The sequence below is a fragment of the Ornithodoros turicata genome, chromosome 6, assembly GCF_037126465.1.
Source record: "Ornithodoros turicata isolate Travis chromosome 6, ASM3712646v1, whole genome shotgun sequence".
NCBI classification, from domain to species: Eukaryota; Metazoa; Arthropoda; class Arachnida; order Ixodida; family Argasidae; genus Ornithodoros; species Ornithodoros turicata.
Genome location: NC_088206.1, coordinates 66,787,354 through 66,804,737, shown reverse-complemented (window position 1 = coordinate 66,804,737; position 17,384 = coordinate 66,787,354). Strand labels below are relative to the sequence as shown.

Sequence of the window (17,384 nt, the reverse complement as noted above, 5' to 3'; positions counted from 1 at the left end):
ACACTTTTTGCTCATCCGTTCTCATTTTGGCCAACTTGGCAAGCGGTATATCTGGACCCCCCCCCACACACACACACACACCCTTTGCTTTTGTTAGGAGCCCCACTTTCGTTAGTGTCAGTACTGTCTCTCAGAGCATCCCATACTGCGCTCTGTAATAGATCTGTTGTAGCGGGTCTCGTATCGTACATTGTGCTCTCCAATCGCTTCTAGGCACTTTTTCCATCGTCTTATACATTTTCACGTACGCACATTCCTACATACATACATGCTTACTTGTTCATACATGGTCGTTATACGTCATATACATGACGTTAGCACCCGCGCATAACCTGGCCCATCACTACCACACACAGGTCCTTTTTGTACTGGTCAATCTCCCTTAGCGGCTCACGGCCATCTTTTGATTGGAAGAAGAAGAAGAGGAGGAAAACGTGTTCTCGAATTTCCTTCATTCATGGGAGCCGGTCTCAAGTCAACGCAAGGTAACGTGTGCTTCAACACAAATTCTTCACTCGATTACGGAAATTCCAAGGCATGCTTCAAATACCCGGGTCGTAAGTGACGGCAGTCCCAGTCAGTACTTTGGAGCGACGATAGCGATATACCGCCTTCCTGTGCCTTTCATTATGGGACGCAAGGACAGCCGCCGCGGCTCGCCTTTTATTCCGACCGCGAAGCGATGGCGAAGTCCCATCCCGTGGCGGCAAAATATCAAAGACTGAACAATCCCCATCAACGTTTCTGCAAACTGTGTGCTTTGTATGTGTGTGCGGATATCGGCATAGCTTGGTTGAGAAGCTTGCTTCTTGTGCACTTGAGGCTTTGTGTATTTGCTCTTCCTTCTGTGTCCCAGCCTCAGCACATCAATAGACCTCTTCCTGTTTGTAAACAAATGACGTTATACTATTTGACAGCGCCACCAATTTGGTAGGGTTGAACTACGCTAGAAGCTAGGGGGCGAACAAGGTCGCGCCCGAAGGCCACGGCCTTGAGGGGATTACGATGGACCCTCAGGGGGACGCGACCTTCGGTCCATTCTTGGAACCCAGCCCTCCCCTTCAGATTTGTTTCGGTTTCAGTGTCTACCAACGTCATGACGACGTTTCTCGGGTAGAGGTCTATTTCCGTGATTGCTTGCTAGGTACGTTTTTTTGTGTTTTAATGCGTTAGCAATTTGAGTGTCAATGTGGAAAAAGCTGCATGTATGTACGTATATGTGTGTGTGAGAGAGATGGTGAAACCTCACCTAGGCAGAGGTGAAGTGGAGACGTAAAGGGAAGATAAGAGGATAAATGCAAATGAAGGTAAATGATATGAAATTGATGTAGATGAAGATAATTCAGAGCAAGAGGTAAGCGTAATTAAAGGTAATTAGAGGCACTTAAAGGTAGTTAAAGCAAGAAAGTTTAAAGGAAATGAACGTAAGATACATGTAATTAAGAGTAAGATTAAATGAAATTAAAGATTACCGAAGGTATGGAGGTAATTAAATGTAAGTAAAAGAATTAACATCAATTAAAGGGAAATTGAGAGTAATTAGAGAAAGTAAATGGAATTAAAGGCAATTAAATTAAATTTAAGACTACCTCACCTATCCTGCGGTTACCTTCAGTAATTAAAGGGCAATTGAAAGTAATTGAGGGTAGTTAAGGGTTAATTCAACGGACTTACATAGAGTAATTGAAAGTGCCGAACCGGAAGTTCAGTATAGTCGGGAAGTGAACTAACGGAAGTCGGGTTTAGACCGGCAGTGGACACCCAAAAGTAAAGCATAGACCGGAAAAGGCGCTTAATGCCAATACATTTCTCTCGCATTTACCGCTAAATTCCCACTGAATTTTTGTTTGTTTGTTTATGCACGTGCGTGGTGTTCGTAATAAAATTTAAAAACTTGCGAGATACTGTTCATTTCACAACAAATGTTTTAAGGGATTCGAGCAACTCAGGGAAAGGTGCTGACGCCACCAACCGGACCTGGGTCTTCCGATTTCCGGTCAGGTATGCTGCCACGACAGTACGACCTTCACCTGAGCTATACGTCGACCTGCTTCAGCTAATTCTCGTTGTTTACGCTCGTAGAAGTGACGTGTTCTGACTTCCAGCTTGCAAGAATGCAAGAGTCACACCGCTACGGTATATCTAGGTGTATAGAATATGGTAATTTAGATTCGAAACGCCGAAGTTTTTAGTTACGCCTTATATCCTTTGGTATCCCTCGTTCTTTGGCATGGTACATGCAGCACGGCTGTGTGCACTCTGAAGCCAAGAAAGTGCTGCCCTCAAACGTAAAACTAAAACAATTCTTTAGTACTGCCTTGACTACTGCAACACTCTAAGAAAAAAGGTAGAATTTCCTGCCCAAGCTGATAGAACGACAGTACGTCTACCATTTTGGGCCAATCCGCGCGCGCGCCTTCTCCTCCGCGAGTATAAGCAGCTCCTCTCTCTCACGTTTACTCTATAGGAAAAACGGTAGAATTTCCTACTCAGGCAGGTGCAACGACAGTTAATACTCTGTAGTTTGTTTCTACTCTGCAGTTATACCCAAAACGTAAAGTTGATTTGAGTAGAAATGTGGATGCAATACAGCTCTACCGAGATGGGCAGGAAATTCTACCTTTTTTCCCTATAGGGTAGCGCTTTTCTGTCGCGATTATGTTAAGCAACGCTGCCAGGGGGTGAGGGGGCTACCGTTTCCTGTCAGTTGTGCTAGTGACGTGTTCCTGTCTCCTCGTATAGGGTCCAAACAGGTGACGTCATCTGGGGGAAGGAAGACACCTACCAGAAAAGACGACACCCCATTCAGGATCGACATCGATCCATTTCACCGGTACTTACTGCTCGTCCTCAACTCCGTCTTCATGTCATTCGGAACCGTCATTACTGCAGTCTCCGTAAGTCTGCAAACTACACTTTCTATTCTGTAGGGACTCAAAGTGCAACGGATGTACCAACGCCATGAGGAATACCAGCGAAGTTTAACGCGATTTAACTGCTCCAGTACTTCTAGAATATTGATTCTTGTATTGTTTAATATGCACTATATGATTATGTGCATCCACGCTTATTGTTGCGTTCTTCTCCGTTTGGTACGATAGATTTAAAGGGACGGTCGCATCCGTTCCAGCTTGGAACTAGCGTCATTTCATTCCTCGTGGACCACCTAACCATGCTATCAAAAATTCAACGTGAAGTACTGGTGTAATTTCACTGTTATTCGACGGAATACCACACCAGAGCAGGCGTCGGATGTTGAGAGTATGCCGGAACTCCCTCACCGGAAAAACGAGGAAACGTCATTCTGTAACCGACCAATGGTGGCCCGCCTCTGAGAAAAGGGATGCCGCGTGCATCTGGGCGTCGCCTTTCGGTCTGAGCTCTGCCCTGACACTCCTCCACTTGCGGAGTGACGTCACGCCGGTGGGGGTTTCTCCACCCGCGGAGGCAGCGCTGATCCTTAAAATTCGTTTAGCTAATGTCTAAGCACCTTTCGATGAACCGTTGTGACACCTGGGTGCGACCGCAGCCGGAAAGCACTTCAAAAGCTGTACCACAGTTTCGTTCCCTCATTCCTATTATCATTATTATATTCCTATTATCTATGTCGACGGTGTAGTAAGTCCGTCCATAACAGTAGCGGAGAGAGAAGAGGGAGGGAAGTACGAGTGAGGGCACCAGAAGATTAGGACCAGAAAAAAGGCTCTACAAAGCTATGATTATTTACGTAGGTTTTGCAGAATGGCCGAAAACGACACAATATTTTGTATTACGCAACAATTCCTTATCGTCCCAGAATAACCAACTATAAACTACAACTAGTCCGAGGTAACGCCCAAGCAATCTCTCCAAGCAAGCACTCTTGCAGATTAGTCTGTAGCTTTCGTATCCATCATCCATGTAACATTTCAGTCAAACAATCAAAGTGTATCCTTACATTATGTTACGTCAAATATTCGTGAATTACGTAAAGGACCACTTTCATTGCGTACGGTATGTACACTGCTACAAGCACTGCTGTCTGATGATGACTATACCATCTGCTGTTAGTGGAACAAGTGTGGACCAGTATAACCTAACGCTATATTTTGACAACATTGCTCTCTTATACACGTAGTAGTAACACAATCTCACGTACCTTCCCTCTTAGGCCTACTTATTGTTCGACCGATGGGACGACGTCATTTTCGTTCCTGGTTCCTTGGCGCTCACCATCGTAGTCAATCTCGAATTCCCTTTCATCATCTTTGGTATTGTGTGCTTCACGATAGGATGTGTTGGATTTGTGGGCACTGTACGAGAGAGCATACTATTGCTGTGGACATACTCATTGCTGCTCTGTCTCCTAATGATGCTAAACATCTTTGCTGGCTTGGCTTTGGTCCTGATACCGATAGCAGCACCACAGGTGAGCGCTGAAGGTACTGAATTACGGGTGATATCAGCAACTGAAGTCATGTTCAGTCTTCAGCAGCTAGGAGTTTCACTTGGCTTGTGTCTTCAGAATACTGTGTAAATTATACAAATACATTTCTGTGATGCCTGGTAAGGCTACCGCCTGGCAACATAGTTTCATGAGCGACGACTTCAGAATTGCGTTCAGAGCTTCTGGCTGTTCTGCAACACGAGTCAAAGAGATTGATGAAGGGTGATGCACCATTCCCGTCCCGACACGTGTCTCAAGCTGAAATAACAGTCTTCGCATGGAGGCCAGGAAGGGAGGAGGGTGTCCAGAAATATTGGGGGGTGCACTGGGGAGTCCTATGTTGCCATCCTCATGAAGTCGAAGCTTGTGCTGGCTTGCACGTTCCTTAAAAGTTGACAATACATTACTGCCAGTTACATTGCCCTTGTAACAGAATACAACGGTGCTTTTTCCTTTCCAGACCATCGAAAGACTCCTGAATATGCACCTCATTGAGTACTACAGAGACAATGACAAAATTCGTGCAGTTGTCGACTACCTGCAGACCAACTTCGAGTGCTGCGGTGTTACCTCAAACGGCTTCCGCGACTGGAACCAGAACATGTATTTCAACTGCAGCCAAGATAATCCCAGCTCTGAACGCTGCAGTGTCCCTAACTCTTGCTGCATATTAGCGGATGCCGAAGACATCGAAGCCGCCCTGAAACAGAAATACTGTTCCATCGGTGTCTTAGCGATGGGACGGAAGCAAGCGTTCTCTATAGTTTACAGCAGAAACTGCGTAGACGCGGCGATCGGCGTAATACGAAAGAACACGTTGTTCCTCATAGCAGTCACCATAGTCGTGGAGTTTGCATTGATCATAGTGAGGTCGATGGCTCAAGACGTACTGCTCGACTTGGAGACCTCAAGGAAGGCGTACGAGAACTATGAAAAGGCTGTAAACAAGGATCACACGAAAATGGCAAATATAGAAGCTGCGGAGACCCCTCAAGAGTAAGTTATCTCGCTTTCAATTTTTGAGGCTCACATGAAAGGCGATCACATGCGGAGATGCGGCCTCATTGATCTCCTGCCGCCTATGCGACCAGTGACCTTGTTTGTGTGCAAATTGTCACTGTCAAACATCCCTGTTGAAATGTTCCTACCAACCAAAATGTGGTGTATGCAGAGGTCAATTTATAGACGTCGTGTGGCAACACTGAAAGTCCATTTCCGTCTCTTATCATATAGCTGCTGGTAAGCTTCCAGCGTGCTGCGGAGAACGGAGGTCATAAAGTAGCATGAACTCTTGCTAGGAGACAGTTCACAGATGTCGCAGTGGCATCACTTACACTTTGGTGGTGTTCACTGACGACATTTATGCCTTTGTGTGAGATATATTTACACAAGCATATACTTGAACATATCACCTGTACTCAAAACATTCCAGCCAAGGCAGAAGCATTAGAAACTGCAGCACATATAATGATATGCCATGCAGCATGAAGCTTATATTGGCTCTTCCCCACCTAATACCAAGCCAGCTCACTGCCACTACTACTGATACCAGACAACTCATACCAGACCCAACTAGTGCCGCAACAACTCATATCAGGACAACTCATACCAACCGATCGCATACCACACTCACGTCCTTTTTTGTGGGAAGGTGGGACGATTATGGAAGTAGCTTTTTCTTTCTCTTTTTTTTGTACCATTCGAATTCAAGTCACGCTGAGAGACGTGACATCGGGAAAAAAAGTGACAGAATGTGACTAACGATTCCGACAGTTGACATTTGCGGATGCACACTGAACGATAAAGCGCACTGCAATTGTGATAGGAAGCGGGTGATTTTTAAAAAGAAACCAAATCACATGGAACATCAAGACACCAATCCTTTGAATAGGTGATCGATGGGCCCAATCGGTATTCCGGTCCATTTTGCGCGCTTCTCCAGGAGTTGTTCTCGCGATGCTGTGGTATGAGAGGTACCAGCCAGTGGCTAGTAACACATTCTTCATGATGACCAGACAGGCTTAGTAGAACTTCAGTAGAACAGCGGCAAGAACGAAACAACAGCCTCCACATCATGTGAATTGGTCAGATTCTCCTGAACAGCTTCAGGAGCATGGAAAGCGGGGAGGGAAAAGCGCTCTCTTTGACCGCGTTTAAATATGTTAACACTATATTATGTTTTTACACAATAGACCTCTCCCTGCTTGTAAACAAATGACGTCATAGCGTCCGGCAGCGCCACCAATTTAGTAAAGTTGAACTACGTTCGAAGCTAGAGGTGAACAAAGACGCGCCCGAAAGCCACGGTCTTGAGGGGATTACGATGATCCCGGGAAGGGACGCAACATTCCGTCCTACTTTTCTTTTAGTAGGAGATAGCGAACAAAGTGTCCACTCGTGGTACCCAGCCCTCTCCTTCTAATTTGTTTTGGTTCCAGTCTGTCATGATGACGTTTCTTGGGTAGAGGTTTATAAATACTGTCCCAGCAAACATGCTGGGACATGGCAGTGTGTCTATGTGTGCCTATGGCAGACGTTTGATTCCGCCACTCGCGCGAAGGCCATGTGACAAGCCAAGAGCACCTGCGTCATGTAACGAGCTACCTGCATCCACTCAGAGGAGCGATGCGGTGTGACGTCAGCTGGGTTCAGTCATCGACACGGCGAAGGTCGGAGCGTCGCCTCCTGAGTAGTTTCTCGAAGTTTCTTCTGGCAGACGCTTCCCCCGAGAAGGTTGCATAGAGTCCGAACCCAATGATCTGTCGTGTGCAAGTGCTCATTCATTGGCATTGCTCACTCGCATCAGGTAAATTTAGCGACGGAGCAACATGTCACTTCAGACAGATACGGAAAGTTGTTGCCGACTGGTTTCATGATGCTTGGTGGTGACTCATAATCAGTTTCAGCGAAATGTAGACTGCACATTTGGAGTTCAGTGCCGGGTTGAACACACTGAATCAAGGCAAGCCATCTACTTCTTGCTGGCTCATTTGCAGGAATCTGATGCATGCAAAAACCGTGGGTCCTTTTGTTTGTTCGTTTTTTTTTTTTCATTTGGCAGCCTCGAACTCCACATTGAATTTTGAGCAGATAGCCATGGGTTAAGAGCAAGCACATCCTTACAGCAGTGGCTCAGAGCAACACTGCGTGTTACAGATCTGCATTTCAGGCGCAACGTTACAGTAGCAACGTTACAGTAGCATACACTGTACTCTCTATGATCACTCATCATATTCGCTCCGAGATCGAACTGTGTCGTCGCGCTGCGGAGAGCCACCGTAGTGTGTAGGACGACAGAAATCGCATACATAGCACAACGGGGTCCTCTTTTTGGCAGTTGTACGCTGTCAGAAGGACGGCCTCGTAATACCTACAAGAAAGAAATACCTGCAACCCCTGGGTTGCTGTTTTGTTTTGTTCAGTTTCACTTTCGAATTTGTTTGACAACGTGGCTCAATCCACTGCAAGTCATGGTCACATTACATCTGTTTCGCGAACCAGTAACTGCCTAAATTTATTTTGGTTCAGTATCCGTTCAGCAAAAAATACAGGTTTTTAACAGTTTTCAGTTTGGGTTTAGTGCCCGTGTTCCAATCCCTCTTGGTATGAGTTAGTCTGTGCCTGCCTGCACAAAACTTTTTGAGTGCAACACTCAATGTGTGTTTCACTCAAGCCCACTGACAAGCAATAGGCTGGAGTACTCTCAAAGTTTCATGCAAGCGGGACCAGGTATGAGCTGTATAGGTATGAGCTGTGTGGTCGCCCTTATCTTAGCACACAACCATTCAATCTGTTTACTAGACCTGTGTTGCAGGAGTTTATTGGTCGACCTGGGATACTCAGAAGACGTATCTGAGACACCACATTTCATCCAGCCCTGCAGGACCCCGAGAACGCCTTTTGACAGGGCCATCAGCCGCGAAAAAATACAGCACATAGCACGGTGTCGTGACGAACGTGTTAAAGTCTTCTTCTCCTGGGACTGCAAGAAGCACAATGGATTCAATCCCAACTGTGAATATTGCGTCCGGGATAAACAGCGGACATCACCAGGGACGCCGTGCCCGCTACATAGAGGGCACCACGTGGTCGTCGATCGCCGTTAGGCATAGTCAGGGACGTCCGAGGGCGCTAATCATGCACCGACCGATACTACTAGTGTTGCCAAATGTACGTGGTATTTTTAGAGGAAAATGACGAATACATATATGCGTGGACACCATGAAAGAGAAGTGAGTAGCAATAGTGATATAGGTATGCCTCAAGTACATACATATAGAGCCGTATAGCCGGAGGATTTTCCTTGCATGCACTTAACTGTGCGATGAATACTCCTTTTTAAGGAAGTCCAAGTAACTGCGAAACGCAAAGAACAGAGAGCCTGCCACTTCCTGGAGCGTGGCGCTGATGAATCTCATGCTACGGTTCTCAGGTAGGAGCGCTATAAGTGGTGCTCCTGCTCTGTGACATACGGAGGAAGGGCAAAGCCTGCATTCTTGTACGAACTACTGGCAGCATCAAGCTTTCCAGTGGCTTTTCCCTTCATCCCTTTCCTTTATCGATATATTTTCTTCTCAGGAGTCTTGTTGCACGTCTTCCTCGTCACGACGCCCACAAGAAAAGACAGTTCTTAAATAGTCTGAGGATCCCGAGACACGCTAGGTTTTTAATGGAAAATCTATGACAGCCCCAGATATGCCGTTTGGGCGTCTATAACATACCTGGCCTAGCGGACGGCTTTCCTATAGCCGGTCGCATCGGTGTTCGATGACCAACTAAAATTCGATAATTGACTTATTAATTAACGTGTTTAAGTGAGACGACTGGATTAAAGCCCGTCGTCATCGAAAGCTATTCGAAATGTCAGCGATTTTGAAGTGCTTCTGTGCTTCAAGACACGAGCAGTTTTTGTTTGCTATGCCAGTGAACCGCAACCGTATCGCGTGCGCTCAAGTTGCGCTGGAAGGGGCGTCCATTTTTCCTTCGAGGGCCCCGACACGGATTGTATCTACAACGCCGACCCGTTTATCTCTTCAGTGCAGTTAAACATTCACCCAATACCTCGATGTCATGGGAATCAGAGTTGTTACAGCCTTTGACCCTCGAAGGAAAAATGGGAACGTCCCTTCCGGCGCAACTTCAGCGCACAGATTTGGCGGCGGCTCATTTGCATAGCAAACAAAAAGTGCCGGTATCTTGAAGCACAGAAACATTTCAAAATGTATATATGTGTACATGTGTCACTCTAAATGTCACGGGTGTGAGGATAACCAGGCCGTTCGGCTATGAAAGAACTTAACCCCGCCTGACCGTCACCGGCGATCCACTGTAGGCGGAGCAGCTCCAACGACTTCACCGTATACTCTCCAAGGTACACACACAACACATCCACCGAAGATGTCACACACACAGCACATCCAGCGAAGACCCACGCGGTGGCACACACAGAAGATAAATTGGTAATCCTGAAAAAGGCCAAGACTTCAAGCATAACGAAACTTCCTTGGGCGCAAGCCCCGCTACCCTGAACATGTGACCCCGGGAACGCCTAGTTGAAGTTACGAGCCTGAAACTGGGAGGTTTTCTTTTTCTTTTCTTTTTTTGCCACTACCCGACAAGCAAACGTACTGTATGCGACACGGTTTTTTTAAAGTCTGCGAGCGCGTGTCAGGCTGGTGTAGCAAAACGAGGTCGTCAGTTAGTACCGCCTTCGCCTCACTTCCGTGACTAGTAAGGCACCCTAGCGGTGACTACGCTGTGACTACGCCACCAGACGGGAGAGATGGTCTGATAACGTCGCGTCGTCTGCAAGCTTTTCCTCGTGCGCTCTGTTCAGGAGGACATTATCAGACCATCTCTCCCGTCTGGTGGCGTTGTCACAGCGTAGTCACCGCTAGGGTGCCCTACTGGTCACGGAAGTGAGGCGAAGGCGGTACTAACTGACGACCTCGGTTCGCTACACCAGCCTGACACGCGCTCGCAGATTTCAGACAACCGTGTCGCATACAGTACAAAACACGCCGCGATATTCTAGTAAATTGCACCGCCAACAACCGAGTTCCGGATCGCCACACCCCCTAGCAGGAGAAATAGGCTTAACGGCTTGACCTCGGACGCTGCGCTTGATACACCCGGCTGCCCAAGCAGCAGAATGTACTGTAGGTGGAAGGCCTTGAACAGAGTCGTGAAACCAAAGAACATTGATAAGACACATACCGTCCACCCCTATTGCACTCGACTTTCAGTACATTGTGCTGCTTGGGTGTGTTCGGCGTCACCAGCCTCTGTGACAAATGACAATGATCGGTTGTGACTACGACGTGAGTCGGCAGAAGATGCAAAGTAAGGGGGCGTCTACAAGGGATTGAAAGAAAATTAGAAAAGAAAGGGGGAACTATTATCGTTATCATGCACGACGGTCGGGCCATCGCAAGCGTGAGAAATGGTGTCAAGATGTGTCCTTAGCAATGTGTTTGTGTGTGTGCGTTTTCCTTGGTAGCAATCTTCACAGTACATGGGAAAGCATACAATGAAAATCCACTATGACGCGGCGTCTGCGATCAGGGAAAGTGTGCAGTCAGTTAAGCCACTTGGGGTAATGCATAGCAGCGGTACTAACGTACCCTTGGGCAGCGTGGTACGTCCAAACAGGGACGTGCCAAGGCGCCCACTTTTATTTGGAGGGGACGATTTCTTTGTCGAAGTGCGTAATGGGGGACCTAATATTTAACTTGGTGATTGCGGGCGATCCCCCCCTCCTATATCTGCCACTGGGATCCACTTTTTGAAACCGTAGCGGGGCGTTGACCGTTTCTTCCTTTAAGCACGTCCAATGACTACGCTTCCCTCTGTGTAGCTGAACCTACATTCCTTTTACATTTCTTTCTTTGTGGAGGTGTACATGGTTGGAACTGGAGTTAGGAAAGAAAAATATGGAGATGGTGGCTCCTACAAAACACAGGAGCCGACTACTCCAAAACACTTGAAAATAAAAATCAGTAAGTCTGAAACGTTAGACGAGCTGCAACATCCACATGAAATGTCATTAAAGCAGCTGTCGCACGCTGTCTAAGATCCTTCGACCGTTCTCCGAGGAGCTTCACTATGTCTAGAGGACGGTGGTCTAGTCTTTCCAAGGCGGCCCTGAGATCATTACGTTGGACAATGTGTCTGGAGCAGTTAATTAATATGCGTACAGTGTTCTCCACATCATCACACGTCATGCAGTTCAGTTTACCTTTCCCATGTTGAACAATAGGGCACGGCTAAAATGAACGTCTAGTCGAAGGCCGTACGCTAAGGATTCAATGGCACGCGGCATGAGACTCGGAAGACAGAAGCGTAAATTCGGGTCCACTCTGGCTAGCAAGCTGGGCTCCGCGTCAACCAACCACGTACGTCTGCAGGCGTCGTGACGTCATTTTCTTGGCGTCCGACCCCGTGACGTATACGGAGGTATTGTTTGTTTTCAGGTGTGTATAGCCAAAGCATCCGCAGATTGAATCTGTTTCTCACAGACCAGTAGCGTCGCGGCGTTACGTTCTTCAGGTTCTGGAGGAGTATTAGGGACTGTGCCACTGCACTGTGTGGCGCCGCGATGCGGCCTCCAGAGAAAGTAGCTTGCGTGATCGCCGCCCTACAGCTTTGTCTACATGTGAAGTGCGAACGTCTTTTTTTTTCTTTTCTTTTTTTTTTTTTTTTGCAACACGGGAACTGTTGCATCACTAACTGTGCAAGCACCTAAAAGGCTCTTCAATAGGAACGAGATGTTTCATTTCTCATGATTTCTATACTTCGAATACCACCAAGGGACTCGAAGCGAATAGCGTTCGTGACGCGCGTTCGGTCCTCTCAGCTGGAAAAAGGAATATTGGTCCAGTTGGAATCTCTAATCTGTACAGGTCCCGACAAAAGTTTACGGAACGCGTGAGTGATGTATTTTCCCCTCGGTGCGACACCCTATAGTGACAAGCGGAAGCGGGCTTGTTCACTCGTTCAGAGGGGCGGAGGAGTGCGCGAACAGCGACAGTAATTCTTCAAACCACCTTTCGAGCACATTCAAGCGGTACCGATACTACTGCGGTGTGTCGCTACCAGCGCGCTCGCTCACCCCTCTGAACGAGTGGTCGAGTCCGTTTCCTCTGGCCGGTAGGGTGTCGCACAGACGAGAAAATACACCGCTTGACCTACAATCGTAGAGATGTCACCCTCGTTCACTACCTTCATTTTTCTCTCCCTCCCGTACTTTTCGGACGAATGGGGTGAAAGCGACACAAAAATAGTCTCTACCCCTTGAACAGGTGAAAAAGTACCAAGTACCGTTTGGATTTGTACTGTGTGAGATAAAAGGTCACGTCACGGCAAAGGACGTCCTCTCTGACACACGAGCTCCCAAATGCAAATTTTGAACGTCAACTGCTTCTGCGTTGTAATAGATCCTAAGTGTAAGTTGTGGTCATGTGACCGCTGTTTGTGCCTAACATTGCTTGTATACTGATTTGTCGAGTATCTTTATGTGGCTCAACCGAAATGTGGTATATATTATAATGATTCCTGGTGAAGTAATGCAGAAGTGATGGCATTACTTATCAGAAGTTAAGAAGTTAGTAACGCGTTACCTACTACCGCAACAGTAACGAATAACGTAACGCGTTGCCTTTTGAAAAAGTAGTGAGTAACGGTAGTGCACTGCAAAATAAAAGTAACTTCCCCACCTTTGGTCCAATTGCACCAATTCCTTTTTTCTTTTCTTTTTCCAACTAGGCTTGCATGAGGTGTGCACAACACGAGCTAATATATTCTCTGTCTTTCGTTCTAGCTCCGATGATGCTGAATGAGGACTTGAAAAATGAATAGTGAATTACAGTTGCCACTTTCGTGAGGGTGAAACGCTACAGTATACAGTATATCACCGTAGGTCGCATCGTCCAAATGGCAACTTCATTTCGAGATAATGATTCGGGTGGTTCATCGCCACAGACCAGGGGCGATATTGCTCCCGGTAATTTGGTTGGCGAGCCTCAGAGTGAGAACGGAAGTTCTACGTTGTCCAACAACTTTAGTATTTATACGCACCGAACAACCGCATGACCACGGCGGTAGCTGCGATAAAAAGGTCGTGTCAATGGTGAGCTGCATATTTGCGGTCTACACCTTTCTGCATAATTTCTTCTGTGAGGATCGCTTCAGCGTTATTGTTTATTTGTGCGAAGAAAGCGGACGCACGATGTAGGTTTCAGTGAAGAAGGTATGTGCGCAGAAACGTGCCAAAAGGACGAAATGAATGCCAGACTCAGTCAAGAACATGACGTCACAAGTGGCTGGAGTCAGTGAAACGTGCTTAGTTTGCACCAGCAAGCTAGGATTTTGTGAAGCATCGAATAAACCACCCTGTGGACGTACTACTACTTACAGGTGTGTGTTTCGACACAGACGCGAATGGCTGCATCTCCTTGCGCACTGTTACATTATAAATGTGGTGGTTGCTTCTACGCAGTTCGTCGCCCTTCTCTTCGTCCGCGCCCCTGAAAGTTCCACATTATTTGAACTTCAAAAATCAGCCCTTCTAATTATGGCGGTCGCCACGCAAGCTACGGTTCCACTTGAAAATGCATAGAGCCGGTTTAGTGGTATCACGTCGGATGCATCCACGACCGCCGTTGGCGGAGCTGTCGCGACTGAGCAGCGCGCCCCCTTTAGGTGCCGCACGGTCCCTATAGTCAGGAAATCGCGGGCGAAATGCGTCTCTTAGCCACTATTCGCTGCAGTCGCACGAAAGTCTAATAAATGTCGTTGTTGTTTTCTCTCTCTCTCTCTCTCTGTCTCCTCGAAGGAACGCGTTAATATTCGAAATAAAGGCAACACCCTCAGTACGTGGACGAACAAAATTTGTAGAAATCATTTATAAACCGTTGTTTATAAGCGTTGCAAGGGCTAAGGAAGGAGAGCGCGCAGCTTCATTGTACTTGGTGAAAAACGCATTTATTTCCACGTTTATTAACGCGTCTATTTGTTAGTAAGATACTATAGTAATATATTGGTGACGTGAACGAGGCGATGGGCATCCCGTGCACTGCGTGCAACGAGGAAGCACGTTCTTTCAACGCTGGGTACGTGCCTTTTCATTTCCGTTCCCATCATTGTTCTCGAAGTCAGGCGTGACATGGCAGATAACTGTAGGCTGCCGAAAATCATCATTTCTTCAGCAGTGCTCATCGCAGTAGCCATCGTAGCTACAATCTTGATGCAATTATTTTTCGAGCATCATGGTTCGGGGACACAACAAGAGCACCAGGACTTCTGCTGCCCCGACCTCATAAGCGCATTGTGGATGTCTTCCAACATGAGCGTGAACCCTTGCGCAGATATCTACAGCTACACGTGCTACAACTGGGACAGCAGCCAGTTGTCATCCGTCCTTGAAGACCTCAAGCTGGAGGAAGTTACCATCCCTACATTCACCCGCAGTAAGACCGCCGCAAGTCAGACCATCGCCAGGTACTACAGCGAATGCCTCTGGGAAGCGTCTCACAAAGACCAAGAGGTGGACTCTACGATTCAAGCCCTCGTGTATGCTCTGGGACCTCCAGCGAGTCCTTCACCTGTAGACATGCTGACCTTCCTGCTTCGAATTACCCTCCTATATGGGATGCGTCCAGGAATACTGATCAGCACCAACAGGTTTAACGGAACCATCCAGCTTCGGCCCGACAACTCGTTGAACTGGGTAGAGGAGCAGAGTTTGTCACACCGGCGTCGTGCATTGAGGAGGTTTAATGCTCTCACAGGAAATGAGTTCCATCTCGAAGAGCTTGTTCGCCTAGCAGGTCGAGCATTTAAAGAAGGTGGTGACACAGGAAAGCTGACTAGCTCGGGACTGGACATTCTGCGGAATATTCTACCAGGTATTGACGAAGATATTTGGCGGAAGGAATGGTTCGCGTGTTCTGGCTACGATTTATCGACCAGATTTCTCGCGTCAAATGTAAGCAGGCTGAAGAACTTTTTCAGCACCCTAATCGGCAGTTCTCAACCAATATCCCAGGCCTTGCTGATCATAGAGGCAAGCGTGGACTGCTGGTTCACATTTTTGGACGCCATCAAGAATCTCACCCCTAATGGCTTATGTAACGAAAAAGCACTACAGGCGGGGCTTCTCTGGGACGTTGTTGTAGCCGAAACTTTCGGAGATCCACTCAAGGAGGCTTCAGTCCGCAAAATGTATGACTACATCGTAAACAACATGATGCTCTTTGTCCCTAAGTATTTTCCTCCAGAAGACATTCCCATTATCAGGCGAGGACTACGAGCAAGAATCTATCTGACCACGGACTTTCATTTTCACAACGTCTCCCCTCCTGTCAACGTATTTGGCTTCTGGAAGAGACAACTGGCCATTAAGGATCACGAACGAGAGATGCGACTGTTCCACAAGGCACTGGGTCTACCCAGCTACCAATTCGGTGCCTTCACAGGTGTCAAGATCAATTTAACCTCGTCGGGAAGAGAAATGATCGCTCCGCCAATTTACTACCGGCTGCTGAATTTCACGAGCGGAGCGGAGAGTCTCGTAAACATGGCGGTCTTGGGAACCAAAATCCTGACACAACTCGATCACTTTCTGCGGCTGGGTACATACAGTAATCAAACTGTGGAAATTCTTAAGACCATTTCGAAGTGCAGGCAAAAGAGGGGTTCCCACAACTTTCCCAACTTGAAATTTGACATCGAGTTTGTAGTGAATATGACGAAGACTACCATATGGAACCATCCTGTGAATGCTTTTGGTCTGAACCTGAACAGAGCTAAGATCTTCTACATGAGTTACATCTACCATAACTGGTGCGGCAAAGCGATATTGGAAAAATTCATGGCCAGAAAAGTGAACGAGGTTATATTGTCAATTTCAGATTTTCGGCACGCTTTTGGGTGTCCGCCAGATCCAATTACTAGTTACTGTTACCTTATTCCAAGAAGCAGAGTACAAGAAATATAGCGTACAAAGCAAAGTGTTTTCTTTATTCTTCTGGAAGCTCAAGCCTGATAGCTATTTTATTGCGTTTCCAACGCCATCCTATACCTGCAATAACTAAACTTTGCTCTGTAATGCCCTACTTGAAAGGTATGGTAACCCTTGTATGAAAGGTTGTAAAATAGTTTCCGTCGGGACAGTAAAAGTAGTTTCAGTGTAAAAGACTACGTCCATAGGCAGCTGTAATACTTGGCAATACACGCGGTCTGCTGCCACGGGCTGCTTGATATGACGATGGTGCGCTGGCAGCGGTGGACAATAGTGTCACGTTCACTACCTGTATTGGTGGAACTGGAAGTAATGCTTGAAGTTCATCACCTGTATAGCTGTAGAAGATGAGAGAGAGAAAAAAAAAGATGCCAAATATTGGCTATATTTTTGGCTAGAGAGCCTTCCGTATCTGGCTACATTTTTTGGGCACGTCAGTAGGCTTGTACACTGTTAAAACAGAACTTCACCACATAGCACGCTCCTAGCCAACCATCATTCCGAAGAATATCATTCTGTGCCCTGATTTGTTCAAAACAGGGGGGAGGCGCCTACCTGGGACAAGATAATCTGTCCCAAATAGGCGCCTCCTCCCATTTTCAACAAATCAATACACAGAATGATATCATTCGGAATGATGGTTGGCTAGGAGCGTGCTATGTGGTGAAGTTCTGTTTTAACAGTGTACAAGACACTCGCAAAACTTATCTAAAAATGTAACTGAGTAAAGTACTAGCTAAATACCCGACCTTGAAAGGTTCTTAAGATAGGGTATTAAATACTTTTAAGAGTACTTCTTCACTTTCAAGACACTTTGACGGCACAGTTGGAATTTGCTGTCGAAGAAATACGAATAGCGTGGACTTGAAAATGGCTTTACCAAAATGCTTCAGCAGCACGCAGGAACGACTGCTTTTCAAAAGTACTGTTCGATAGCCT

At 46.8% G+C, this 17,384-nt stretch overlaps 1 protein-coding gene across 2 annotated transcripts; it reads left to right on the top strand.

Moving 5' to 3' along the window:
* The first annotated feature begins 433 nt into the window (after positions 1 to 433).
* Positions 434 to 8,643, top strand: LOC135398231 (tetraspanin-33-like). Of its 2 annotated transcripts, XM_064629649.1 has the most exons (5): positions 434 to 485; positions 2,743 to 2,897; positions 4,151 to 4,408; positions 4,887 to 5,422; positions 8,241 to 8,643. In XM_064629649.1, exons 1-5 carry the CDS (start codon positions 458 to 460, stop codon positions 8,530 to 8,532), a joined length of 1,269 nt encoding a protein of 422 aa, XP_064485719.1. In that variant the 5' UTR covers positions 434 to 457; the 3' UTR covers positions 8,533 to 8,643. The 2 variants fall into 2 exon arrangements, with proteins under 2 accessions (XP_064485719.1, XP_064485720.1); XM_064629650.1 differs by lacking the exon at positions 4,151 to 4,408.
* The last annotated feature ends 8,741 nt before the right edge of the window (positions 8,644 to 17,384 follow it).

What these genes read in the sequence shown, in the direction of transcription:
- LOC135398231 (XM_064629649.1), top strand. Translation starts at nt 458, where the DNA reads ATGGGAGCCGGTCTCAAGTCAACGCAAG. An exon ending in CGGTCTCAAGTCAACGCAAG is followed by an intron (nt 486 to 2,742) that starts GTAACGTGTGCT and finishes CTCCTCGTATAG; the next exon opens with GGTCCAAACAGGTGACGTCA. An exon ending in CCGTCATTACTGCAGTCTCC is followed by an intron (nt 2,898 to 4,150) that starts GTAAGTCTGCAA and finishes CTTCCCTCTTAG; the next exon opens with GCCTACTTATTGTTCGACCG.